This window comes from Caretta caretta, chromosome 14 (assembly GCF_965140235.1).
Source record: "Caretta caretta isolate rCarCar2 chromosome 14, rCarCar1.hap1, whole genome shotgun sequence".
Lineage (NCBI taxonomy): Eukaryota > Metazoa > Chordata > Testudines > Cheloniidae > Caretta > Caretta caretta.
Genome location: NC_134219.1, coordinates 698,504 through 725,809, shown reverse-complemented (window position 1 = coordinate 725,809; position 27,306 = coordinate 698,504). Strand labels below are relative to the sequence as shown.

The following is a 27,306-nucleotide window of genomic DNA, read 5'->3' as shown; positions in this document are numbered from 1 at the left end:
TGCCTTCTTTGGAGGACAGAAACCTTTTGGCACTGCTGGTGGTTCTTTATTGCACACTGCCAGAACCACTGTTTAGAACATTCCTTTCTCCAACAAAGGCCAGTGACTGCAGTGCACATGGTGGGGAAGGAGGCTGTGTTGCCCCCTTTCCACCATTTAGGCTGCAGTAATTTATGCAGGTTGGCCCTGGGTGTGCTCTGCTTCTGCCCCACTGTGGTGCTGTGCTCACCATCACAGGCCCAGCCCACCGTGCAGCTCTGCTCCCTCGCTGTGATGCTAGCTACAGGCACAGTGGCTTTTTGTTAGAGGTGCAGAAGCCCAGCCCAGGCTCTCAGGGGATTACAATTTCAGGACCCTTAACTGGCACATTTCAGCCAGAAGGGGTTTTCCCTCCATGTTTTAAACCACTAAAAGCAAGAGCTAATGAACCTGCGAGTACAGCTTCTGTGCTATTGCCCCCAGAAGGCAGGGTGAAGAGCAAGGTTGGACCTTAATCTCCCCCCTTTAGGAATTAGTCTCCAATGAAAACAAACCCTCTCAAGGGGCTAAAAATGAGTGCAGTGCAGAGCAGGAGATGGTGGCGACAGCTGGGCTCCCTGCCAGTGAAGGGAAACACACTCCAAATCCACACAGCTCACACTAGCCCCAGGCTGAGAAGCAAAGTTTATTCTGGAAAGAGGGAGGGGGAGCAAGTGTGTGTAATTCAGCAATAGCGTCCCACGCTGCCTCTGCCAAGCAGGAGCTGGGACAGCAAGAAAGCTTTTACCTTTGTGCTGCATGCAGCGTGTCTCCACTGCAGCGGGGAGTGAGCCTCCCAGCCCAGGCCACAGATGTGCTAGCTGGGCTTGAGACAGTGTACTACAAACACGTGCAGAGGCTCAGACTAGCCCCCTTCCCTCGGCTGCAGGAAGGTGGGTTGGTCTGAGCTAAAGCCATGTCTGCCTAGCGGGGACACACTTCCAGAGACCTTTCTGTGCTCTACATGCTACCTGCGCTGGGTCTCAGCCCCAAGGGTCTATGCACAGAGGCCTGGCCCATGAGGCTCCGACACCACCAGACTGTAAACCTCAGCTCTGAGACGGAAGCCACGGGCTGGGTGAGGAGACTATCCAGCAAGTGAAGCGCTGCTGCCACCTCCCTTCTAGGGCCAGCAGCGGCCAGGATGCTGACAGATCAAGAACAATGCTAGCACCTGCAGACAGACTTTCCTTCTCGCTCCTGCCCCCACCCCGTTGGAACAGAGGTAGGAAATGGTCTAGAACAACGTTTATCCACCCATATCATTGCCATGCCTGCTGGCTTCCACTGCACCCAAGCAAAAGGAGAACCGGGGGCTGTTGTCTACCCCGTGCGATTCTTTGGTGTGTAACATGGTTTCCATGGGGAGGGGGGGGCGCAGCAGGGGCAGAGAAGCTATGTAAACATAGATCAGCTTAGCCCTTTGCTGTAAATATGTCACACAAAGCAGTGAATGAAATACTGATAGGTTCAACACCCACCTCCATGGCTAGTGTCTGCCAGCCCATGCATTTCTCCTCTGTCCCTTTAGTACACCACCTTCCAGGGAGCTGGAGATGGGAGGGCATGTGACAGATAAGAGGAGAGGGCAGGAAAAAGAGAAAGTGCAGCAAGGCCAGGCGAAGAACTGCCAGGGCTCCAGTACAAAATGGGGAAAGTTTTCAGTTTGAGCTGGATCACAAAGGGTGGTGAAGCTGGAAACCATCAAGGACTGATGTAAATGTTGGGGAATGAGATGAAGTTAGAAAGGAACCACATGTATATGGAGGAATCCTGTGAAATCAGCTCCAAGGGAAGGGCTGACAGTCTCTGCATACACAACTGGACAAGACACTGGGAAATGGGCAAATCCTGCTGGGGCCTGGAACCAGGTGTGACCTAAATGGGGGTTCCCCCTGCCCTCTCTGCCCCCAAGGCAGCAGGTAGAGAACACGCTAAGGAACACGGAAAGCATTTCAGACATGGGATGAAAACTGAACCATTCAGTGGTGGTAAGGTTGTTCACAGGCTGAAGGGAAAGGGAACACTCGCTTGAGTTGAGGCTTTTTGAGCTGCTCATCCAGGAAGGGTGCTGAAGGAGGAGAAGTGGCTGTGTCCCCAACAGTGTGTTCAGAAGGGGGATGTTCAGATAGCCTGGCCTGCAAAGCGCACCAGGCACAGGAAGAGAGACACATGCTCTGAGTTCCGCACAGAAAAATATGTGGGCTGCATCATGCAGCTACTGAAACGTGGATTCTGGGCTGAGGGGAAAGCAGGGCTGCTGCTCTCAGTGGAAGACAACTTTGAGTCCAACCCCAGTATGATGCACAGAGGGGATGGATTCTACTCTGGGTGGTGAAGAAAAAGATGGGGATAGGAACCATGGGGCCACGAGGGGCCCAAGGCCCCGCTCTAACCTTCAGAGCCAAGGAGCAGCAGGATACCCCTTAAAATAAGCCATCAAAATAAACTACTGCCCAGGAGATTATTAATGGGGATGGAGGGGCTAGCTTTATGGAGAAGCCAGCTCCCTGCCCAGAGGAGACACTTTGTGTCCCTGACAACCAGCTGTGCCCGTAACCCAGCAACTGCCCACCCCCAAAGGGAAGGACATGCTAGTGACAGTGTTCCCACCTCAGCTGGAAGTTAAGGTCCCTTCTCTACAGCTTTGCACCGCTCCCAAAGTTGCTGCAGGCTGAGAGCCAGGCAAGGGCTGGGAATGCCTAGGACTAGAGCTTTTCCTTTACAGAGTGAGAAGAAAGTGCATGCAAGAGGGCTGGTGCCTGGCCGAGCCTCATCCCTTCAGTTCTTCTTGCTGCTGGGCGCCCAGCTGCTGCTGAACAGACTGACTTTGTTGGCAGAAGCCATGGAAACAGAGGGAGACTCCAGCTTCACCTTATCCAGAAGGGTCTTCTTAATGGCAGCCGGGGAGACCTTCTCCTGATCCGCTAGGTGCTGCAGCTCCCTGCAGGAAGAGTCTGTCAGTCAGTGGGAAGAGCAGAATCACAAAGGAGAAGGAGGCATCGAGACAGAAAGGAGCAGCAGAACTCTGCAGCCTTCCCTTTAGGGCAACACTGCCAAGCGTCAGGGAGGCCTTACACCTGCTCACCTTGTGCGAATGCAGGAAGCCTCCACGGCATTGATGAGCAGTGAGCGAAAGCCTCCACTCTCCAGGAAGTGCAGGGCATAGATGGTGGCTCCCCCAGGTGAGCAGACATTGTCCTTCAGCTGCCCAGGATGCTGTTCAGATTCCAACAGCATTTTGGCGGCACCCTGCAGCAGGAGAGAGAGGGAAAACATGTGTCAGAAATAGGACCAAAAGGATTCCCAACAGTTGTGAGTTCCAGTTCCCTGCTGCTAGACGGCTACAGTAGGCAATGGGCCCCTTTCTCACATTTGCAGGGCTACTGGAAACCCAGCTCAGAGTTGCAAGTCTGTAGAGGAGTAAGGGCCTCGCACTTTCCAGCCTCCCTCAGAGCCATCAGCAACTTGAATAATCTCTGGGAAATTCCACCCAGGGAGATCTTTGTGTGAAAAAACTGTCCTCGTGGACCTGATTTGATCCAGGCGCTTGCAGACTATCTGGATGGACCAGATATGAACTGAATGGAGTTTGGAAGAGAAGACACTGACCAGTAAGGCCTGGGCTCCAAGTCGGACAGCTAGCCTGCGAGGAAGCCCCATCTTCACACCTCCATCTGCCAGAGCATCCAGGGCTGTGAATGCCTGAGAGACCAGAAACAGCATGACAGTGATTCTGAGGTTTGGAGACCAACGTGTGCCCTCAAAGCTGTGACATTCCCAGGCAGAGGGACAGTGTCCAAGGCTCTGGGGTCACTGTGGATCCCCACCACTTAAAGGGACTTGATAAAAATCACTCTTTGTTGAGGACAATCTCTTAAGCAAACGAAGATGACAGACTGGGAAGCCAGGAACTCAGTCCTCAGGCTCCCCAGCACGTGCTGCAAACCAAGCTTCACATCCACCCAGAGGGCCTCGGTCTTGAGCAGGGCGATTCAGACTCTGAGGCTATTCCATCCTTGGCCTCAGATGAAATCGCCGACAAGTGGCCCAATTAGCACCCAGTTTTTGTAATGTGGATGCTTGTCTACTAGGCACTGAACAGAAACCCACATTCATTACTAAGAGGCCAAGCAAAGTCTAACAGACTCTCATTGTTGAGCTGGCCTGGCTTTGAACAAGACACCTACAGGTTATAGGTTACACACTCCAGGTGATTAAGCGGCAAACAGTCCTGTGGCACCTTATAGACTAACAGACGTATTGGAGCATGAGCTTTTGTGAGTAGCATCTGACGAAGTGGGTATTCACCCACGAAAGCTCATGCTCCAATACGTCTGTTAGTCTATAAGGTGCCACAGGACTCTTTGCCACTTTTACAGATCCAGACTAACACAGCTACCCCTCTGATGCTTGACTCCAGGTGATTAGAAATTCAAATCTATCCCCTTGGTCAAATCTGCAGCCTAATCTGAAACCATTTTAAGATGCAAGTGTGTTCTCAGCATTTAAAGTTCAATGTTCTCCACTTGACTTGCATAACCCAAAGAAGTGGCACCTACATAAGCAGGGCCGCTGCCGCTGAGGCCTGTAACAGCATCTATTAGGTCCTCTTCTACTTCAGTGCAGAAGCCCACACTAGCCATCAGCTGTTCCAGGAGCTTCCCATCTTCCACTTCTGCGTGAGTCCCTGTGGCATAGACGGTAGCACCTTCCCGCACGATCACAGGTGTGTTAGTCATGCACCTGATCACTTTCGGGGTGGGACAGAAGGCAGAGAGTTTCTTGGGATGGGAAAGAGTTGGAGACAGAAAGAGAGAACGAACCAGATTTAATACACCTTCTACATCTGGAGTAAACCCCCCTCTAGGGAACTCCTAAAGGTCAGAGGGAATCCAGCGGGGTAAAGGACCTCTTCCTCACCCCACCCCCAGGCACTTCTACAGAATGGTCACCAAGATTCCCTCTGTTAAGCCTTTGCCAAAGGGGACAAGCGCTTAATGCAGTGTCCCTGGGGATGCAGGTGAAACTCAGTTACAGAGTGCTGGGCAGAGCCTGCCCATCCCTTGTAGCAGCATTATCATTCTAACATGGCCCCTGCAGTCTCCATGGGGGCATCTCCTGCAGACATCTACCATAACGAGTCTCCATGAATGCAGAGGGGCTGGCAGCCGTCAGCAGGGAAAGACAAGACCTATTAAAGTTTCATACAATGATGGGGAACGAACAGGGACGATACCAAGGTCCTATTGACACAGGACCTGATTCTGGGACGCTTCCCAGGCATTGCATGACAATCTTGCAGCAGAGGGTCTTGAAACCATATGAACTTCCCTACTGGCATAAGGAGGATTCCCTGGTGGTCTTGGGCCAGAACAGACCTACTACACCCCTTCGTAGGACTGGGACATTCCATCTGTGTTGCTGGAATGCACAGCACTTAGACTCTGACTATTCCGGACTTCCAGACTGCCCCTTACGGACCACTGCAGCCAGGGAGTAAGTTAGTGACTGTTTTAGCTTATCCTGGGTATGATTAGGAGGTGCAAACAGGGCCTAGTGCAACCTTTGCGCCTCCAAAAATTGGCTGCAGTCCAGAAATGTCTCATAGGCAAATGGTGCTTAACGCGTGAGCTGTAGTGCTCCCAGTGCCAGAAATGAACATTGCACTCAACTTCTGGCCGCTGGAAGAACAAGTCAGTCTCAAAGTCAGATAGCCAGAGCTCCAGCCTCCTGGAAAAGCTTTCTAGAGTTTTAGTACCCTGACTTCAAGAAGCTTCAGGTGCAGATGCATGCAGCTAGCCCTATCCCCAGGCCCTTTGACCCCATCAGAGCTGTGCAGCACTCTGTTCCTCACCTTCTCAATGGAGCTGATAGTGACACCAGCAGCACATGAGACCACGATGTGGCGATTCTCTATATCTGAGCCAATCTCGTCCAGAATGAAGGGAATGATGGGAGGTTTCACAGCCAGGAACAGAACATCGCTGTTTTTAACTGTTTCCTTGTTACTTATAGTGAAGTTTACACCTATTTTCTGGAATAATTTGAAAGTTACATAGCAACAGCATCTCATTCCTAGAACTTCCTTGCATTCTCAGCTCTTAGAAATGGCATTTGGGATCAGGATTCAGCCAAGCTGGGTCAGCCACCAGCAGAGAATAATCGTGTTCACTAAGAGTCATACAGAGACAGACCTGATCAGCAGAGAGTACAGCAGTAACCCAGTGAGAACAGGACAGTTTGTTTTTTTTAGTTACTATGGGGGAAGAAGTGAAGTTACATTCCCAGCCTTTATAGCTCATGATCAGTTCCACGTTGCATTTTCACTGTAGTGCAGTCATGCACTTTGAACGTGTAACTATTGACTCTATTTGTAACTTCAGATTCCCAGAGTGGTTCTCAATTGGCTTCTCTGGGCAAGAAACTCTTTGCCCCAAAGATGGGAACCACTCACCTTTCCTGGCTCTGTGTCCACCGTTGGCAATAAGTGAACCCAACAGCCAATGGCAGGAAGTTCAGATGTGAGATGATTCAGACCCTAAAAGGGCCTTATTGAGCCAAGCAGAGAAAACAACATGCAATACTGAACATAGGAGTCCTACTTGTGGCCACTGCAAACATATTGAGATCTTTGTGTGATTTCTGTGGGCAGGAGTTTGGATCTTACAAACACTGGAACTTACCCTCAGTCCAGATACAGTTGGGAGGTCGGTGTCTGGGGAACTTGCTGTGATCTTATGAGCAGCCAAAACCCCTAGGAAAGGGACAGGTAACTTCAGTTTGGGTTCCATGTGTCTTGCTTACCCCAGAGCTTCTTCACTGTTATTCATCCAGGTTATTCTGAACTTGGTCATTCCCCCACACTCATGTTGTCCCCTCACAACACATCTCTTCTTCTGGCTCACTGATGTACATACTGATCCTAATGGCTCTCTACTAAAAAACTCTCACATTCCCAAGCACCCTGTGGTTTAAGGATGAAATACACAAATTTGCATCAAATAAATAGGGTAGTTTTAATCCACACCTTTTGTTGTTACACTGCTAGTCCATATGGGGACATGTATTTCGCTGTACAAGTGTCATATTTGAGTTTTGCTTACAGCTTTTAAAAGTTTTCTTTCCGCTCCCCAGAGGGCTCGCGCCCTTATTTCCATCTCTCCGCTGTCTCCCGCAGATCCGCGGGAAAGAAGCTTTTCCGTCCACGCAGATCTGCGGGCTCCGTTTGACCAGCCGGGAACCGCCCAGGACCCTGACCTCCGCCGCCGCTCCGCGGGCCAGGCCGCCCCGCTCCGGAGCCGCCGCCCCGGGCTGCTGAGCGGCGCAGGCACCGGAGCAAGGCCTGGCGCGGGGCGCGGGGCGGCGGGAAGACGGGCGCGCGGGGCGCGGGAAGACGGGCGGGGGGCGCGGGGCGGCGGGAGCGCGGGGCGAAGGCGGAGGCGGAGCCCGGCGCGCAGCACCCACCTGCCGCGGCGAAGCCCCGGGCCAGGGCGAAGGCGAGCTGCCCGGCTCCGATGAACCCCACGCTCATGGCGGGGCCGCGGTCACGCGCGCGCGCGGCCGGCCGGCATCCCCCGCGGGGCGGGGGCGGGGGCGGGGGCGGGGCAGGCGCCGGCGGGCCCGCGCTGCCTGGGCCAGACCCGCACCCGCAGCCCCGAGCTGGCGCCCACGTGGCCGGTCCGGCGAGGGGAGAGTGACGGCCTCGCCTCCACCACGCGCGGCCCAGGCACAGCGCGACAGAGACCAGCCAATCCACGGGCGAGGGGGTGGGGTCTCGGCGGAACCTCAACCAATCAGAAAGACGAGGCGGGGTCACCTCTCGGCCCTCGCCAACCGTTGGGGCAACCTGTGTTTGCGATTGCATCATTCGCTGCCTACGAGTGCCGCAAGGGCTCAACGCTCCTGACGGCCATTATGTCCCGGCATGCAATGCTCCAGCTATTCTGACGTAGGGCCCGAGCTGCCTGTGGGGTGCGGTAGTCTGGGCGCACGTTGCCTTCTGGGAATTGTAGTTTCAGGGGACAGAGGGGACCAGCTCATTGGTAATAGTGACAACAGGTTCTGGAACGTTCTAGGTTCGCCTCCCGCCCTAGCTAGAGTCTCGCAGAGCGCGCGCAGGGCGGGTCAGTGGCGGCTTCCCGCCTCATTAGACGAACGGATACTCATGGGGGCTCTGCCTCCAGACATACACTCAGGGGGACCCAGGCCAGGGCGCCTCGGGTCCGGACGGACGCAGGGAGGGCCTGGCCCAGAGCCCCTCGGGTCCAGACGGACGCAGGGAGGGCCTGGCCCAGAGCCCCTCGGGTCCGGACGGACGCAGGGAGGGCCTGGCCCAGAGCCCCTCGGGTCCAGACGGACGCAGGGAGGGCCTGGCCCAGAGCCCCTCGGGTCCGGACGGACGCAGGGAGGGCCTGGCTCAGAGCCCCTCGGGTCCAGACGGACGCAGGGAGGGCCTGGCTCAGAGCCCCTCGGGTCCGGACGGACGCAGGGAGGGCCTGGCTCAGAGCCCCTCGGGTCCGGACGGACGCAGGGAGGGCCTGGCTCAGAGCCCCTACGGTCCGGACGGACGCAGGGCGGCCCTGCCTCAGAGCCCCTCGGGTCCGGACGGACGCAGGGCCGCCCTGCCTCAGAGCCCCTCGGGTCCGGACGGACGCAGGGAGGGCCTGGCTCAGAGCCCCTCGGGTCCGGACGGACGCAGGGAGGGCCTGGCTCAGAGCCCCTCGGGTCCGGACGGACGCAGGGAGAGCCTGCCTCAGAGCCCCTCGGGTCTGGACGGACGCAGGGAGAGCCTGCCTCAGAGCCCCTCGGGTCTGGACGGACGCAGGGAGGGCCTGGCTCATAGCACCCCGGGTCTCGATTGACAGTTGAACACAGATATGGGGATGATACTGTAATATATGCCAGGGACAAGGTCAGCCATTAGGCAGACCCAGGATCAGGTGAGCGTAAACATAGGGTGGCTACAAACTGTCAGAGCAGCAGATCAGCCTCTTACTATGACAAGGGGAAGGGCCCGTAGCAGGACTCATGTCATCTCATATATGGGCACTGGGGAATTTGTTGTGATTAGCCAGTTTTGAAAGGATGTTGTTGCCACACTGTTTGGACATTACTTTTCTTGGGAGCACTTCGGCAACTTTGGTTGGCAGGGAGCTGGTGCCAGAAGCATCGTCAGTGCATACAGCACTATCATCACCATGGATACCCCCATCACCTGCTGAAATCCAGGGATTTACTATACCAATAAGGCGGCTTTTACCTGATCCTGAAAGTTGTTCTGACCACGCCAGATCAGGAGAAGGAACCTGCTGCTCATCCACCCAGGCAGGTCCTGTCACTTATATACAGTGCCCTCTATATCAGTGAGTCTCAAACTTTTTTATTGGTGACCCCTTTCACATACCAAGCTTCCGAGTGCGACCCCCCCTTATAAATTAAAAACACTATTTAATATATTTAACACCATTATAAATGCTGGAGGCAAAGCAGGGTCTGGGGTGGAGGCTGACAGCTCGTGATCCCCCATGTAATGACCTCATGACCCCCTGAGAGGTCCCAACCCCCAGTTTGAGAACCCCTGCTCTATATGCTTGAGAGACCCTCTCTGTGTTTATGTAAAATAGAAGTTGCAATGCTGACATTAACATGATTTATATTTAACAGGAATAGACTGGCAAGGGGCAAATCTGATGAGGCACCAGATTAGAGAATGCAGCCCACAGCATTGATGAGACAAAGAGCTAGGTAAGTTTACAAAATACAATTAGACATGTATATGACTAAGTATAACACCTGTAGTGAGCCCAGTTAGAATGTCACAATATTATTATTTGTTACATGTATTGCAGCATTGCGCTGGGTGCTGTACTAGCATATAGGAAGAGGTAAATTGGTCTCACAGCATAGATGGGTCCTGAAGGATTTGAAGAAGGTAGGGGTCGTGTCCTTATGGATCAGTTCAGGGAGGCCATTACACATATAAGTATCTCACAACTGAGGATGACAATACAGTGGCTTTCAAACCCCACGCACCATGGAATGAGTTGATCACCAGCTTGGTTAGGGTCAAGAGAAGAAGAACCTTCCCACACCCCTGACACCTCCCAAAAAAGGATAGTATTGTATATTTGGGTCATCATAAAAGGCTTGTGCCTTTTTTTGAAGCATCCAACATTGGCCACTGTCAGAGGCAGGATATCAGATTGAACTATGTGGATTATATAAAATACAATGAGTTTTGCATTCTTAACCAATTACCCCTTGTAAAGCTCAGCTGACTGCAGCTTCCATTTGCCTTCCCACTTACCCACACACACAGTTCTTGAGCCTCCTGCTGTCCATCCCTCAGGGGAAAGAGTTGGGAGGGGAAGGGATTCTGTATTGGCCTGGAGGTGAGTAGTATGGTGCTTCAAGTTGATAAGTGAAAATGGAATAAACATTCTCTGAAATGGAAGAGTGTTTGGTCCGTAACATCACCTTGAGCTCACTTGGATGAAGAGGACCATCGAGATTAAGCTGTTTTTGTATTTGCTCATGTAGACTGGCAAATCTGGACAATTGCCAGATTGTGGAAATCAAGTCCTGTTAATTACAGCATTTCATAAAACTGCATGAATACTGTACCTCTTGGTCCTGGACTCTATCACTTCTTGGCCTGTGACTAAATTGTGCATGTATTGAAATAGGAGGGAAGTGTAGGGGCGGGTGTGATGTTCCCCTCTGGTGTTATCTGGACTGGTGCTCTGCTAGGTTACTCCAATCCTTGACTCTGGGAGCCAGTCTTACCCTGCTCTGCTGTAAGAACCCCCACTCCTGGGCTGTTAATGCACAGCTTCTAGCACATAAGCTGCTCCTTGGATTGTGCAACCGAATGACACTAGCCAATATCTCTGGTCCCAGACACAACCCTAGGAACTTCCGTCTTGCAGTGTCCATTTATGCCCACTGCAAGCTTATATGAGTTAGTCAATTTAACAAAGAAATTGATATGTACTGGGCTTGTAATCCCAAGGGGAGTCTCTGACACGCTTCAAACCAAACACACTGCTTCAGGTAGAATAAACAAACATTTATTAATTATAAAGATAGATTTTAAGTGAATATAAGTCAAAATATAAGTCAGATTTGGTCAAATGAAATAAAAGCAAAACAAATTCTAAGCTGATCTTAACACTTTCAGTGCCCTTACAAATTTATATGCTTCTCACCACAGGCTGTCTGGTTGCTCTTCAGCCAGGCTCTCCCCTTTGATCAGCACTTCAGTCACTTGGAGTGGTGTCTGTAGATGTGGTGGAAGAGAGTGGAAGAGCATGGCAAAGTCTCTCCCTTTTATCATGTCCTTTCTTCCCTCTTGGCTTTGCCCACCCCCTTCAGAGTCAGGTGAGCATTAACTCATTGTTGTGCCAAGCTGACCAATGGAAGTGGGGGTGACTCACTTGAGAGTCCAACAGATCCTTTTGTTGTTGCCTAGGCCAGCATCCTTTGTTCCTGTGAGGCTGGGCTGAGTTTGTCCCATACATGTCCTGATGAGGTGTGAACTGCCCCTCTGCTTCTGGAGAGTTTTTGTCTGGGCTTGCTTTAAGCCATGAGGATACATTTCAGCCTCATAACTATATACATGAAATTATAACCTATAACGTTACTATACCATTACTGTAACAATTACTATAACATCACTATGACAACAATGCTCAGTACATCATGAGCCTTCAGAAGACACCTGACATGACAAACTTTGCATTAAATACCACACAATCATACTATAAGGATGAACATGGGGGTGCTAGGTGTTCCCCCGAAGTACAGAGTGTCACAGTGGGATCTGGATTTTATTTCACAGAAACAAAGGATCAGATTTTCAAAAGAACTCAGCACCCATATAGGCACCCAGATAATGTGAGCTCTTTTAAAAGTCTCCCCCATAAATTTGCCTCATCTCTGGGAGTTTCTTCAGGATGAATAGAAAACAGCTGTGGAGATTTGCAGTTACTCAGCACAGGACTGAAAACAGCTAGGAATATCTCAGCACACTGTGTTAGTTTTCTGAGTTGGGCAGAGGCAATTTAGGAATCAGCCTGCCATGTGTTCATTCTCCACATTCTGGGAATATTTTAATCTAGTGGAATCTTTTTACTCAACTGTCAGTTCTTTAGAATGTGGCTGCATGTGGAAAGGTGAGACCTATATAAGGGAAACAGAGATGAAGGAAGTGCATGTGTTGGAAAACCTGTTAACTCTTTGTACAAACCATCCTGTCTGCCAGTCCTATGAAACATGTTTTATCCAACACAATTTCAGGAAAGAATTTTGAGAGAAAAATCATGTTTTTAACCCTAATTTGGCTTATCTGTTTGTAAAATATGTACTATATGTGTCTGTAAAAGCTTCTACTCTCCAATTCTTAATTAATCTGCTATTGCTAATTCTTTTATTTTAAATTAATCTTTATTGTGTTGATGCCTGGTTGCTCCTCTTCTTTCAATGTGAAGTGTTTGGGTGATGTTTATAGTTGATTCTGAAAATGCCCTGGCTCAATGTATGGTGTTTCTGATGTCACTATTATTTTGGTGCCATGCTCTATTTTGGCACTTTCATGCCAGTTCTTTCTTCATTAATGGGTGCTTTCCTCTTTGTTGTTGGTGCTTCTACTTGCCAGTGCAGCGCTGCTCTGGCCCCAGAATTGTTCTCAGCACACCCATGCCTGAGATATGGCCTTTTGGTGCCACAGACTTTATTAGGCAGCTCTAAGACTATTCAGCATCCCAGTGCCTGCTCCACAATTTCAGTTTCAAATTACTTAGTAGTGTACCTCGGTACCTCTTATGGTGTTTGTTTCTCTATCGCTCCAACTCTTCTCTCAACAGACCAGTTTTTCTTCTCTTACCTTGGTATATATAGCGTCTAAAATAGAAGGAAGGCTACTCAACCCCTATGAACTCTGTCAGTTCCCCTGAACATCACTGGAGACTAACCATGTTTATTCCCTCATATGCCTTGGAGTCAAGTGCTATGCATAGAGGAGCCAGATATATCAACAGGTTCCACCTGAGCACTGCAGGAAGATGACTTCAAGTGCCCCAAGCAGGGCTTGGAGGCAATCGCCAACTCCTGTAAGTCTGGCCCAAATATGCCATGGAATGCTTTGGCAGGGGGAGGGGGAGAGCTTGAGTCAGCCAATACAATTGAGATTTGGACTCTGTCAATGCTGCCCATGTTTATGCCGACCCATCCTTCTAGTAAGATCAGCTGGGCAACTTCATCATTGAAAATGAGGGCTGTGGCAAGTGACAGCTTCTCAGCACAATTGAGGCATCCCTGGAAGTCAGTGTCACTGATCTCAGATTCATTTGAGGAAGAGTGTAGGATATAGGCCTACACAGGGCCTCAGTGAACTGTTTTTTTTAAATTGTTTGTATATTAGCATGAGGAATAGATCCAAAGCATGTGACCAAAAAGAATGAAATCATGAGATAGAAGAGTTGTTCGTGTTAAACTTGTAGAGATTCTTGAAATACCAGTGTTATCTTATTTAAGGTTTGGGTTGAGGTAATGAGAATAAAGAAAACATAGTTAACTGGGCACCAGGTGCCGTAAATAATTGCTTATACAGTATATGGTTTGTTTAAAAAGAAATGCTTAGTCCAGTGGTTGGGGAAAAAAATATGGCAAAATTAGATAAGAAGGCCTTGAAAAGGGGGCCTGCCATTAATATTATCTGAACTGGGCAAAAGGACAGCATGCACAGTAGGGATGTAAATATCGTTTTAAAAAGTACCCGTTTAAACTATTAAAATTATGTCGGTCAAATGTTTGTTAACATGACGGGGGTCGGGACAGACACATGGTGGGGCTAGGGGTCTGGGGCTGCTGCACGGCAGAGGTCTGGGGTCAGGGCTGCTGCCCAGTTCCACGCAGCAGGGGTCCAGGGTCAAGGCTGCACATCTGTTTTAAACATTAACTGCAATATATTAATGGTAAGACTAATTCTTATCGGTTAACCATTTAATATTTTACATCTCTAGTGCGCAGCCCTAAAACTGCCTCCTCTGGTTTTGGCTAAGGTCTGATAACCATCACTTGTTTATTATAGTGTATAAAAAGACAAATTGTTTAGGGATATAAGGAATGGTGTCCCTGGCCTCTGTTTATCAGGGAGTGGAGATGGATGGCAGAGGAGACATCACTTGATCATTACCTGTTAGGTTCACTCCCTCTGGGGCACCTGGCATTGGCCACTGTCAGCAGACAGGATACTGGGCTGGATGGACCTTTGGTCTGACCCAGTGTGGCCATTCTTATGTTCTTATATTTCTTATTCTTTGTCAGAGCTTTTCCTTACTCCTCTGGAGTCTCACCATGAAGAGATGGTATTTCTTGAGCTTGATTCTGTTGTGAGTATTTGGTATGCTTGTAATTGTATTGTTGGTAAGATATCAAATATGGGTGTATTTGTTTGTATTGATATTTTGGACATGACCAACATCCACAGGCGCCAACTTCTCATGGCGCTGGTGGGTGCCCATGCCCCCCCGCCCGCATTCCAACCCCTTCCCCCAAAGTCCCCGCCCCGCCTCCTCCCCTGAGTGCGTCGCGTTCCCCTTCCTCCCCCCTCCCTCCCAGCACTTGCTGCGCGAAACAGCTGTTTCGTGGCAGCAAGCAGTGGGAGGGAGGGGGAAAAAGTGGGCATGCAGTGTGCTCACTGAGGAGTCTCAAAGTTTGACTCAGACTCACAATTTATCAGACCACTCTGTTTTATTAGCAAAGCTGCTCTGCTAATACATTTAGAAGTGAGCCCCCGAGTGGGGCTTGTGTCTCTTAATTTATACAGCTTGCTGGAGCACAAGTTACAGAGAAGTTACAGACAAAAGAAGAAAAAGATTTTAGTCACCACTCTTCGAGATCCCTGAGACCAGTCACGTATCTTCAATTACCTGCCACCCTTAACAATCTCCTTTAACAGCTTCCAGTTAACTAATTGCCCTTCACACCTTCCATTCTGATGCCTGCTTTTTAGACGTGCTGGCTCTCTCTTAATTGCTTCTCCATTCAAAAGCTAACTGTCCCTACGTGTGCTCCCTCAGATACTTTGTAACATGTTTTGGCATGCCCTCTCATATACAATGTATCCAGCATGTCCCCTTATACAACGTTATACTTATACAATGTTATACTTCCACAATCCCCCCTTTTGGTCAAGGCTACGCCCATGACCAATGACTTACTGGATTCCATACATCAATCGTTTTTTTTTTCATTACTTTCACTGGTGACATTTAACAACATTAGATTAGCACTCTGGTTAGGGGTAACCTGATGGATGGTGTGTCTTGTGCAGTTTTGGATACAACAAGAAATCAATTGAAAATTTACGAAGGAGGAATAGTATCCCCCAAAGGGCACAGGATGATTTTCACTGGGAGAAGAGGTAGCATTCACATGACATTTGTCGATGGTGCTGTTTTTCTCAGGGAGGCTGTAGGGGGAGCAAGAGATTGAATCTTTGGTTTGGTCCCAGGTTGAGAGGAAGTTTATCTTTCCATACCCGGTTCGCCATTCTCCAACCTTGTTTGAATAGTCCCATACACCATGGGACACGATGTACTGGAGACAGCTGCTCCTCCCTAGATTCAGCCCTGTCCCATTACACACCCAGCACCAGTGGCCCTTTCCTTTCACCACACTTATAAGTTTAGGAACATATGTTTATCCCAGCCCCCAAGTGTCATTTTCCTTCCATGTCCTTTTAAGTGGATAGGGTTTTCCAGCAAGCTCTGAGGAATTCAAAGGGATTGCCATGGTGGGGATACTAGCTTGTGAGTGAGCTGGGATGTGGCTGCAGACCCAGCAATTAGAAATATTCAGGATCTGGGCTATCTGCACCTGTTGTTGGATGAAAGAATTGTCACTGTCGCTCTGGATTCCCCAGACCCTCAGGACACAGTAGCTGAGGATTAAGCTTCTCAAAGGACACATGTTGGAAGCAGGACCCTTTCTGGTTCCGACAACCCCTTTTGAGGGAACCGCAGTCACGGTTTTACGTCCACCAGGCAGCAGGCGCTAGGCTCACTACTGCTTCTAGTTTGTTGGGTCCTGCTGTCTGCTTACCCTCTGCTTCTGGCAACCGTTACGAGAGCGCAGATTGTAAGGTATTGCAGGCTGTTCCTCTTTGTCTTCTGGGGTTGAAGCTGGTTCTGCGTGGTCTTGCAGAGGTGCTTGGTCCCCTTGAGGTGGCGCTGGCTTACACTGTGAGGCGTGGCTCCATGCAGCGATGCCGGATAATTTCACTGCTGTCTGGGTGGTGAGCAGTACCTGGTATGGACCCTTCCACCGGGGTTCCAAGGCGTGCTTCCGAAGGTGGTGCCGCAGGTAGACCCAATCACCAGGCTCAAGAGTGTGACAGGCAGCAGAGGTGGGTTCCGTCGGCCAAGCTGCTCGCACCTGTGAATGGAAGGAGCTCACAGCTTGCATTAACCCTTTGCAGTACTGGAGGAGCGTGCTGTGAGTTAGGTTTAGGTCTGGGGCTGGGGTAATAGTAGCCATTGTTCGCATAGGACGTCCCATGATGATTTCAAATGGACTCAATTTGTGTCTCTGGGATGGGGATGACCAAATTTCCATAAGGGCCAGTGGTAAAGCAGCTGGCCAGTTTAACCCTGTGGAACTACAGATTTTTGCCAGCTTATTTTTAAGCACACCATTTCGCCTTTCAACTGCCCCTGCACTCTGTGGATGGTAAGGGCAGTGCAACAGGTGGGTGACATGTAATACCTGGTTTAGATGTTGAACAGTTTTTCCAGTAAAATGTGTTCCCCGGTCACTAGACAAAGTGGCAGGAATTCCCTTGGTAGGGATAATGTGGTTTAACAAACATTTTGCAATGGACAATGAATCAGCTTTGCGACAGGGAAAGGCTTCAATCCAACCCGAAAACAGACATATTATAACTAAAATGAATTCATATTTCTGACACTTTGGCATTTGTACAAAATCAAGTTGCCAGTGTAGGAACGGTGCTTGAGGCAAACCCCGGAACCCTTGTGTTACTTTTACAGATTTGCCTACATTGTGGCTTTGACAAGTAACACAAGCGGCACAGTGGCGGGTTGCAAAGGAGCTGAAATGGGGAGCCCACCACCCCGCCTTACTCATAGCAGAGACCATCCCCTCCTTGCTGACATGCAAAACACCATGTAGCAGGGCGGCTAGAGACGGGTAGAGTGAGAGGGGGGCTACAAAGGTACCGGTGGGCGATCGCCAAAGGGAATCAGAATGCAAAGAGCAACCCAAAGCACTCCAGGAGTCTTTCTCTGTTTCTGGGGCAGAATCCTGGAGCTGAGCGAGATGAGACAGGGATGGTGGCGTTACAGAGACAGAGAGGGGACCAAGAAACGCTTCTGGTGAGGGTTTTATAGTGGCGGCATGTTTTGCAGCAGCATCAGCAAGTGCATTATCTTTTGCCACCTCGGTGTCTGCCGCTGAGTGGCCAGTACACTTAACAATTGCCAAGGCAGACGGTAGTAAAACTGCATACAGGAGGGCGGCAATGTAGGGGCCATTCTTGATAGGGGTACCAGTAGAGGTAAGAAAACCTCAAGCCTGCCAGAGGGTGCCAAAGTCATGCACAACCCCAAAGGCATACTGAGAATCAGTAAAAATAGTGGCAGAGAGCCCATTGGCTAGAAAGCAGGCTAGAGCAATCAGTTCAGCCACCTGGGCAGAGGTCACAGAGGGTAAGGGCGCAGCTTCTGTGGTCTCAGAGAGAGAGACCACAGCGTACCCTGCAAGAAGGTGGCCTTGGTCATTTCTATAACAGGACCCATCAGTGAATAATACCAGGTCAGAGTTAGAGAGAGGTACATCTGAAAGGTCGGGGCACGGGACAGTGATAGCAGAGACAGTTGCAAGGCAGTCATGGGGTTCACCATCACTAGGTAAAGGAAGGAGGGTAGCAGGGTTTAACCGGGAGCAGCGCTTAATAGTGATAAGCACTTAATAACAGGTTTCAGAGTAACAGCCGTGTTAGTCTGTATTCGCAAAAAGAAAAGGAGTACTTGTGGCACCTTAGAGACTAACCAATTTATTTGAGCATGAGCTTTCGTGAGCTACAGCTCACTTCATCAGATGAAGTGAGCTGTAGCTCACGAAAGCTCATGCTCAGATAAATTGGTTAGTCTCTAAGGTGCCACAAGCACTTAATAGTGAGGCTGAAAGCAGCAAAAGTTCATACTTAGTGAGGCGAGCAGAGGAGAGGTGAGCAGTGTTGCGTTGCAGAAGGAGAGTTTCCACAGAATGGGGAACCATGAGAGTGAGAGGAGAGCGGAGGACAAGGGACTCAGACATCTCAACCAGGCGCGCTGCAGCAGCTACAGCGCGTAGGCAAGGGGGTAAACCCTGGGCTACAGGGTCCAAGGTTGCAGAAAAATAAGCCACCGGGCGATTTCTGTCACCGTGCTCCTGAGTAAGAACCCCGAGGGCACAAGCAGATTGTTCGTGACAGAAAAGGGTAAAAGGCTTGTCATAGTTAGGTAACCCTAAGGCAGGGGCAGAGGCTAAATTCTGCTTAAGGGAGATGAAAGCAGCATTTGCTTCAAGTGGCCATGGCATGGGGTTAGGTACAGAGGATCGAGTGAGTTCTTGGAGTGATTTAGCCAGAGAAGCATATTGGGGAATCCATTGCCTACAGAACCCTGTCATGCCTAAGAATTTTCTGACCTGGCGTGGAGAGCAAGGCTGGGGAAAGCTAAGGATGGCTTGTACCCGGGCTGGATAGAGTGTACGGGAGCCCTGGGAGAGAAGGAAGCCTAGGTATGTGACAGAGGTTTGGCAGAGCTGCAATTTTGTGCGAGAAGCCTTATGACCCTTGTTTGCTAAAGCTGTGAGAAGTGTTAGTAAATCAGTTTCTGAGGCAGACAGAGAGGGGGAGCACAGGAGTAAGTCGTCCACATATTGGATCAGCATGGATCCTGATGGGAAAACCAGATCAGCGAGATCCCTGGCTAGGGCTTGAGAAAAATAGGATGGACTCTCTGTATACCCCTGGGGAAGGGTAGTCCATGTATATTGCTGACCCTTGTAGGAGAAGGCAAAGAGATACTGGGATTCAGAGTGAACTGGGACAGAGAAGAAAGCGGAGCACAAATCTACAACAGTAAAGTGGGTTGCATTTGGAGGAATAGACGCTAGTATTGTAGCAGGGTTAGGAACCACTGGAAAAGAAGGTATGCGATGGCCATTGGGAGGAAGGAACCTGAGAGATTAGGTGCTCTAGGGACAGAGTTAAGGGACAGCAAGGGACCGGAGTGGAGAGGGAAGTTTCAGACAGCAGGGAGGCTACAGAATCACATAAGGAAGACTGAGGGATTTGCAGATAGACACCATCTGGGGAGCAGTAAATAGAACAGCCAAGTTTGCATAGCAAGTCCCGTCCCAGAAGGTTTGCAGGGGTGGAATCAGAGAGGAGGAATGCATGCTCCTCAGAGAGGGGACCGACCTGAACAGACAAAGGTTTTGAGAGGGGAAAAGAGGTAGGGATCCCTGTAATGCCAACAGCAGACACAGATTTTCCAGATCAGGGAACCTCAGGCAAGTCAGTGGTGCGGATTGTAGAAAGAGAAGCTCCAGTATCAACAAGGAAAGGGGGAGAGAGAGATCATTTACAGTCAGGACACATTCTCCAGTAGGGGACAGAGGTAATAAGGGAGCTAAAACTTTGTGAGGTTCCCCAGCATCCCGTCATTGTTGGGGTGAAAAATAGGGTTGGGGATCAGCTGGAGGAACCAGCGGGGGGTTCACTTGATTTCCCATACAATTATTAGGTCGTCTTGGACACTCTCTTTTTTTCAGTGTCCAGGCTGTTTACAGTAGTTACAAACCCCAGTTAATCCAGCCCCCCGCCCCCTTCCGCAACCCTGTCCCTGTCCCCGGTGTGGTCTGCTTAGTCCTGAATAATGCTGTATCTGCAGAGCCATTAACTTTTGGGAGGACTGTTCCTCCTTTCCTTTTAAAGTGCGGTGGCAATGCTCTGCTACTGCCAGCAATTTGTCCATGGTTTCAGTCTCCCATCCCACACTTATTCATTTTAACATGCTGCCTGTGGCAGGGAGAAGACCATCAACAAATGCATGTGCCAAGGCCCCCTGCCCATTTACATAGGGCTCTTGTATTCCTGAATGTTGTAGGAAAATATCAGTTAGCCGGGACCTATAGTCGCCTGGGCTTTCTCCTTGCCCTTGCTTACAGCAACGTATTGCTGTCCAGTTTGTTTTAGGAGACCACACTTTGGGAATGGCTTGATGCAGGCGCTTCCAAAGAGCCATACACCGGTCTCTGTATGCCGAATCTGGACCAGTACTTTTTATGGTTGAGTGGCGTGCCTCAGCTGGCCAGTCTGCGGCAGCCAACCATTTTTCATAATAACTGGCAGGAGCTAACAATTTACACAGTTGGACGAGATCTGTCTCAGAGGGTTCATAGGTTTCACAGATTAACAGAAACTCCTCAGCAAATTTGACAGAGTTTTCCTGTGGTTTGGGAAAACTTTTAACTATAGATAAAAGCTCCGTACGAGTCCAAGGTTTATAATCCCATATGGACTCACTTTCTCCCATCTTAAGGACTTGTAAGGGTGCCACAACAGTTTGATCAGAGTCTCTCATTAACCTCCCATCAGGTTCTCTTTTCCAAGAAGAGATGTCAAGAGAATCTTTGCAGACTGCTTTGGATTTCTTCTTCATAATATTTTGCAGAGCTGCGAGGCCAATGAGGGTATCTTCTTCACTTTCATTATCTGTAGTCACTGAAGATTTTTTCTTTTCTGATTTCTTATTTGCGCAGGAGTATGGTGGGGGTCGGGTTTGATCCGGATCATTGCACAGGACTGGGCAAAGGGGAGCGCTCGGACTAGTGGTGGGAGAGACTGCATCCAATTGAACTGTTAGTTTTTTGATAGAATTTTTAAGAGAGGTGAGTTTTGACTCAGTTCATCTACGATTTGCCTCTTCCCACCACTGCATGAAGCAGTCTACTTCTCCTCTCTCCAGTTTGGTTTTTGGGAGGACAAGTTTGCTTTTTAAAGCGCCCACTCGATCCTTGTCCCAAGAACCTAACAGTGGCCACAGTAATTTGGGGTTCTCTAGAGCTAATTTGGACCATTTTTCAAGAAACCTACAAGAGTCCGGACCCCTCCTAAAATACATAAAATAAGCTGAAGTTCCCTTAGGGAACTGTTCTACCTTAGACATCTGATTACCCATCCAGGAGGACTTCACACAGCACTCACACAAGAAGGAAATTCGGGCTCAGCAGAGCGGTGCCCGGTGCAACACACAGAAAGGAGCCCACAGGCTACTGCCTCAACTGCCCTTGCTTTCACACCAGGGGTTATACCCAAGGCGTGGTGCGGCTGCAGCTGTGCAGATTCCACTTATTCAGACCGTGGGGACGGGGACCCCTTGGTCAGCCAGTCTCCGGACAGAGATGGCTCCCAGATTCACACACACACCACGGGGAAGACGGATAGACACAAAGACAAGACAGTCCTCAAACCGGTTAAAGCACAAAAATAATAACTACCTGAGATGTCTGATTCCAGAAGCTGGATCCAAAGACCCCTACCCGAACAGAGTGGGAACCAACAAGTTCAATGGCATAGACTGCGCTGCTGCTGTGTACCTTTCTGTCTTGTGGAGGATCGCTTGGACTAAGCGTCCAGGCGCCGGCTGCCACGATCGTCCTGCAAGGCAGTCAGGGATCACACAGCCTCAGTGAAGCCGCTTGCCATCTCAGTGGGACCTCCAAATTGTCAAAGTTTGACTCAGACTCACAATTTATCAAACCACTCTGTTTTATTAGCAAAGCTGCTCTGCTAATACATTTAGAAGTGAGCCCCCGAGTGGGGCTTGTGTCTCTTAATTTATATAGCTTGCTGGAGAACAAGATACAGAGAAGTTACAGACAAAAGAAGAAAAAGATTTTAGTCACCACCCTTCGAAATCCCTGAGATCAGTCACGTATCTTCAATTACCTGCCACCCTTAACAATCTCCTTTAACAGCTTCCAGTTAACTTAACTAATTGCCCTTCACACCTTCCATTCTGATGCCTGCTTTTTAGACGTGCTGGCTCTATCTTAATTGCTTCTCCATTCAAAAGCTAACTGTCCCTACATGTGCTCCCTCAGATACTTTGTAACATGTTTTGGCATGCCCTCTCATATACAATGTATCCAGCATGTCCCCTTATACAACGTTATACAATGTTATACTTCCACAGGAGGCAGAGGCAGAGCAGAGGCGCAGGTGAACTGGGGTGGAGGGGCCGGGAGCTGCAGGTGGGTGCAGAGCACTCACCAATTTTTCCCCATGGGTGCTCCAGCCCCGGAGCACCCATGGAGTCGGCGCCTCTGCCAACATCAAGTAGCCTTTGGACGAATAAAGAAGTGCTTGTGTGGAAACTGAGTCATGGTAAACCTTAATAAATGTACTAGAGAAATCTTTTCCACTACTGAGTCTCTGCACAAAAGACCAAGGCAGGAGAAAAAGAAAGAGCCTACGGGCATGTCTACACTTGCCCTTTAAAGCGCAAAAAGTTGCTTTGTTTTGCGAAAAACGCTGGAGCATCTACACTTGCCAATTACTTTTTCCGCAAACAGAAAACCACCTTCACAAGAGGCGTACAGTTCTTACCAGTTATACTTTTGTGGTGATGTTCAAGTGAAGACTCATCCTTCCTGTTTACACAGCTTTTAGCCTCCAGCGGATATCCCATGGTGCCTAGTTGACCACTCTGGCCAGCAGCTCTGCTGCTCCAGTGGTGCAGCCTGGTGGAGAAAACAGGGGGAGCGGAGATAAAAAAAGGCGTCACCCCCTAGTACTCACCCGGCGGCGCTCCGGGTCTTCAGCAGCACTTTGGCATCGGGTCCTTCGCTCTGGTCTTCGGCACTGAAGGACCCGCCCCCCGCCACCGCAATGCCGCCGAAGACCGGAGCGAGTGAAGGACCCGACACCAAAGGGCTGCTGAAGACCCGGAGCGCCACCAGGTGAGTAAAAATTTTAAAGGCGCCAAGTAATTTAAAAAGGCGCCACTTCTGCTCGGTGGGGGAGCAGCTGCTACCCGCTCCCCCCTAGCTACGCTACTGCGCTGCTCCGATGCCAGGTAAACCGATGTCTGCCCCTCCCCCTGCAAAGCCTCGGCAGTGTTCCATTTCTCTCTCATACACAGACTTACTTTCCTCCTTCATGGGGTTTCATTTTTATTGTTTCTTAACTTATAATAAAACATAAACCTGAGCTCAGTCTTTCTCCTGAGTTTGGATGCTCCTCAGGATTTGCTTTGCAGGGTCTCAGTCAGAGTCCCTCCTTTCTTCAGACAGCCACTGAAACCTTAGCATATCTCTGGTCAGGAGCCAATAGGACCTGTTTGGTCTGCCCGCAAGGATGTGTCAGAAGAAATAATTGCATTTCTGTACAGGGTCCTAACACCTGACATCGGGGGAACGATCAGAAGAGTCAAAAATGATTTGAAATCTGGGAAAAACCTGCCTTGCAGTAAGAGACTAAAGAAGATCATTTTACTTAGTTTATCCAAGAGAAGGTTAAGAAGTGACTTAATTATGATCTGTAAGTACCTAATCTGGGAAAAGTCTTTACTTCAAGACTGTATGTCTTTCTAAAATATGTGCTGTAGGTCAGCCAGAAGTTATAAATTGGATGAAGGAATTATTGGGTGCAAGTGTAAGGCCTCTCTGTTCAAACAGGGGTGTAGTTCTTATTTTTTTTAAGTGCAGGCACTCTACTGCTCCCACGGACGTGACCTCCTCTTGCCAGCTTCTCGCAGCATGTTCCTGTATAAAGTGGCCTCCAAGCAGTATGACCTTGCATGTATAGTGTGTGCAAGGTCCAAAGTGCAGGGATACTGTTTCACATGTTCCCACCCCAAGCCTGTTACATGGGACATCAGAGGAGATGATCGTAGATGTGCAGGACTGGAAGGAACCTCTGCACTCAAGGCTGGTATTGTCTAGACCATCCCTGACAGGCATTTGTCTAACCTGCTCTTAAAATCTTCAATAATGGAGATTCCATAACCTCGCTACGCAATTTATTCCAGTGCTTAACTATCCTGACCGTTAGGAAGTTTTTCCCAATGTCCAACCTAAACTGCCCTTTTTGCAATTTAAGCCCATTGCTTCTTGTCCTATCTTTAGAGGTTGAAGAGAACAGTTTTTCTCCCTCCTCCTTGTAACAACCTTTTATGTACTGGAAAACTGTTATGTCCCCCCCCCCTCAGTCTTCTCTTCTCCAGACTAACAAACCCACTTTTTTCAATCTTCCTTCATAGGTCATGTTTCTAGCTCTTTCATAATTTTTTTTTTTTTTTTGCTGTTCTCTGGACTTTGTCCATATCTTTCCTGAAATGTGGCACCCAGAACTGGGCACAATACTCCAGTTGAGGCATAATCAGCATGGAGTAAAATGGAAGATTTACTTTGTGTCTGTGTCTTGCTTACAACATTCCTGCTAATACATCCCAGAATGATGTTTGCTTTTTTTGCATTAGTGTTACATGGTTGACTCATATTTAGCTTGTGATCCACTATGACCCCCAGATCCCTTTCTGCAGTACTCCTTCCTAGGCAGTCATTTCCTGTTTTTTATGTGTGCAACTGATTGTTCCTTCCTAAGTGGAGTACTTTGCATTTGTCCTTATTGAATTTCATCCTATTTACTTCAGACCATTTCTCCAGTTTGTCTAGACCATTTTGAATTTTAATCCTGTCCTCCAAGCACTTGCAACCCCTCCCAGCTTGGTGTCATCTTCAAACCTTATAAGTGTTCGCTGTATGCCATTATCTAAACCAGCGGTTCTCAAACTTCATTGCACCGCAACCCCATTCTGACAACAAAAATTACTGTACAACCCCAGGAGGAGAGACCGAAGCCAGAGCTCACCCAAGCCCGCCCATGGGTGGGGGTAAAGCCTGATTCACACTGTCTTGAGATGGGGGGGGCCAAAGCTGAAGCCCAAAGGCTTCAGCCCCAGACAGGGGCCCTGTAACCTGAGCTCCACCACTGAAGCTTCGACTTTGACCCCAGGCAGTGGGGCTCGGGCTTCAGCTTTGGCCCCAGGCAGTGGTGTTCAGGCTTTGGCTTTGGGCCCCAGCAAGTCTAAGAGCGCCCTGGTGACCCCATTAAAATGGGATCCCGACCCACAGTTTGAGAACCGCTGATCTAAATCATCGATTAAGATATTGAACAGAACGGGACCCAGAACTGATCCCTGCGAGATCCCACTTGATATGCCCTTCCAGCTTGACTGTGAACCGCACATAACTACTCTCTGGGAACTGTTTTCCAACCAGTTATGTACCCACATTACAGTAACTCCATCTTGGTTATATTTCCCTAGTTTGTTTATGAGAAGGTCATGCGAGACAGTATCAAAAGCCTTACTAAAGTCAAGATATACCACATCCAGTGCTTCCTCCCTTTCCACAAGGTTTGTTACCCTGTCATAATGGTCCTGTCTGGCTTTAAAAATATATGAATCTATAAGAGCTCTGGATCTCTCTAAAGGGTCCTAAAACCCATTACACTGCCCAAATAAAACACAGGAGAAACATCAGGTTATTTCTTTTAGGTCAGTAAGGAGTAAGTGCAGTTTTTCTGCTACTCCCTCTTACCCTTCTTCTTAACAAATTAAAGAGTCTTTGGACCAAATTCTGTTATGGCAGAATAGGTGAAGCTCCCCAAGGACTGAATTTGATCCCTGGTGTTTTCAATTTAGCTTTGGGTGGAACTGTATAGAAATTGCCATAGTGGATCAGACCTGCAGCCCATCTAGTCCAGCATTCCATCCCTGACAGTGGCAACAAAAGATGCTTTAGAGCAGTGGTTCTCAAACTTATTTGATCATGCCCCCGCTTCTTTGTGTCCATAGTAGTTTATGTAATACACATCCTTGCCAGGCAGGTACATATACCGATTAAAGAAGAAGAAGAAGAAAAAAGCAGTTTTCACTAAATATTAAAAACAGCAAGGCATTGATTCAAACAGAGCCAACAGTCCATTGTCATAAGAGCAAAAGCAAAACTGCGATTGTGGTCGATGCTTAGAATTAAATGTGCGCACTGCGTCGTAGCAAACGGATTAACATACAGATGGCAACAATTTTGTATAATGCTATGCAAGCTTAACAGAAATCTGTCAAAATACACAGCACCATCTGGAGTCAACTGCACAGTGCTATCTGAGGATTTGTTATGTCTGGAGAAATCAACTTTGCTAATTATTTATTGGTGTGGGTAAAATATGCCCAGTAAAGTTTGTTTTTTTCCTTAAAGTTTCTCATGCCCTCACAGAATATATTTTGCGCACACACACCCCTCCAGTGAGGCCTTCCCCACAGTTTTGAGAACCTCTGTTTTAGAAGAAGGTGCAAGAATTAGGTAAGAATATCTCACATTAGGTAGATGTGGGATAATCTACCTCCTCCAGTGTGAGGCCATTATACAGGAACATGCTGTGAGGGGCTGGCAGAATAGGGTCACATCATTAGGGGTGGAGTACCTGCACTTAAAAAAATCAGAACTACACCCCTGTTTAAAGAGAGGCCTTACAATTATATTTAGAGATTGTTTCAAACCCTGAAGGGTGAAAGTTAATATCTCTGCCAAAATGTGTTACAGTTAATAACTGTATCAGAGGGGTAGCCCTGTTAGTCTGGACCTGTAAAAGCGGCAAAGAGTACTGTAGCATCTTATAGACTAACAGACGTATTGGAGCATAAGCTTTTGTGGGTGAATACCCACTTCATCAGATGCATGTAGTGGAAATTTCCAGAGGCAGGTATAAATATGCAAGCAAGAATCAGGCTAGGGATAACGAGGTTAATTCAATCGGGGAGGATGAGGCCCTCTTCTAGCAGTTGAGGTGTTAATAACTGAATATTCTTATCAATATAAATGTCCAGTTTCTGTATGGATTCTCCCCCTCCTCTCCTACATGGATGCCTCTAATTATTTTTGTTCCCCTTTTCTGGCTGGCAGATGAGGCAGCTAAATCTAAATGTACTGTCCCTGATGAGGATTCCCCTTAGATTAATCAAATGGGTGTCATGGGTTCCAGATTAGTCTCCTTTCTTGTCAAGGCTACGGGGCTACTTGCACCTCCTTCCCTTTTCTAGTGTCTCTGAGTGCACACCATCAGGCATTAGGGCTTTTGCTCATACCTGTCTTGGGGTAAGACAGGTGTTATAGGAGACTAACGGGTAATTTCACAATTCTCCCACA

At 48.9% G+C, this 27,306-nt stretch overlaps 1 protein-coding gene across 2 annotated transcripts; it reads right to left on the bottom strand.

Moving 5' to 3' along the window:
* Window positions 1–644: 644 nt before the first annotated feature.
* On the bottom strand, window positions 645–7,899 carry PYCR1 (pyrroline-5-carboxylate reductase 1). Of its 2 annotated transcripts, none has more exons than XM_048817546.2 (7): window positions 7,486–7,899; window positions 6,705–6,775; window positions 5,876–6,055; window positions 4,581–4,802; window positions 3,631–3,723; window positions 3,107–3,270; window positions 645–2,975 (listed from the first exon to the last, which is right to left on the bottom strand). In XM_048817546.2, the coding sequence occupies exons 1-7, from the start codon at window positions 7,886–7,888 to the stop codon at window positions 2,912–2,914; spliced, it is 1,197 nt and encodes a 398-aa protein (XP_048673503.2). In that variant the 5' UTR covers window positions 7,889–7,899; the 3' UTR covers window positions 645–2,911. The 2 variants fall into 2 exon arrangements, with proteins under 2 accessions (XP_048673503.2, XP_048673501.1); XM_048817544.2 differs by having other exon boundaries at window positions 645–2,962; window positions 7,486–7,745.
* Window positions 7,900–27,306: the final 19,407 nt, after the last annotated feature.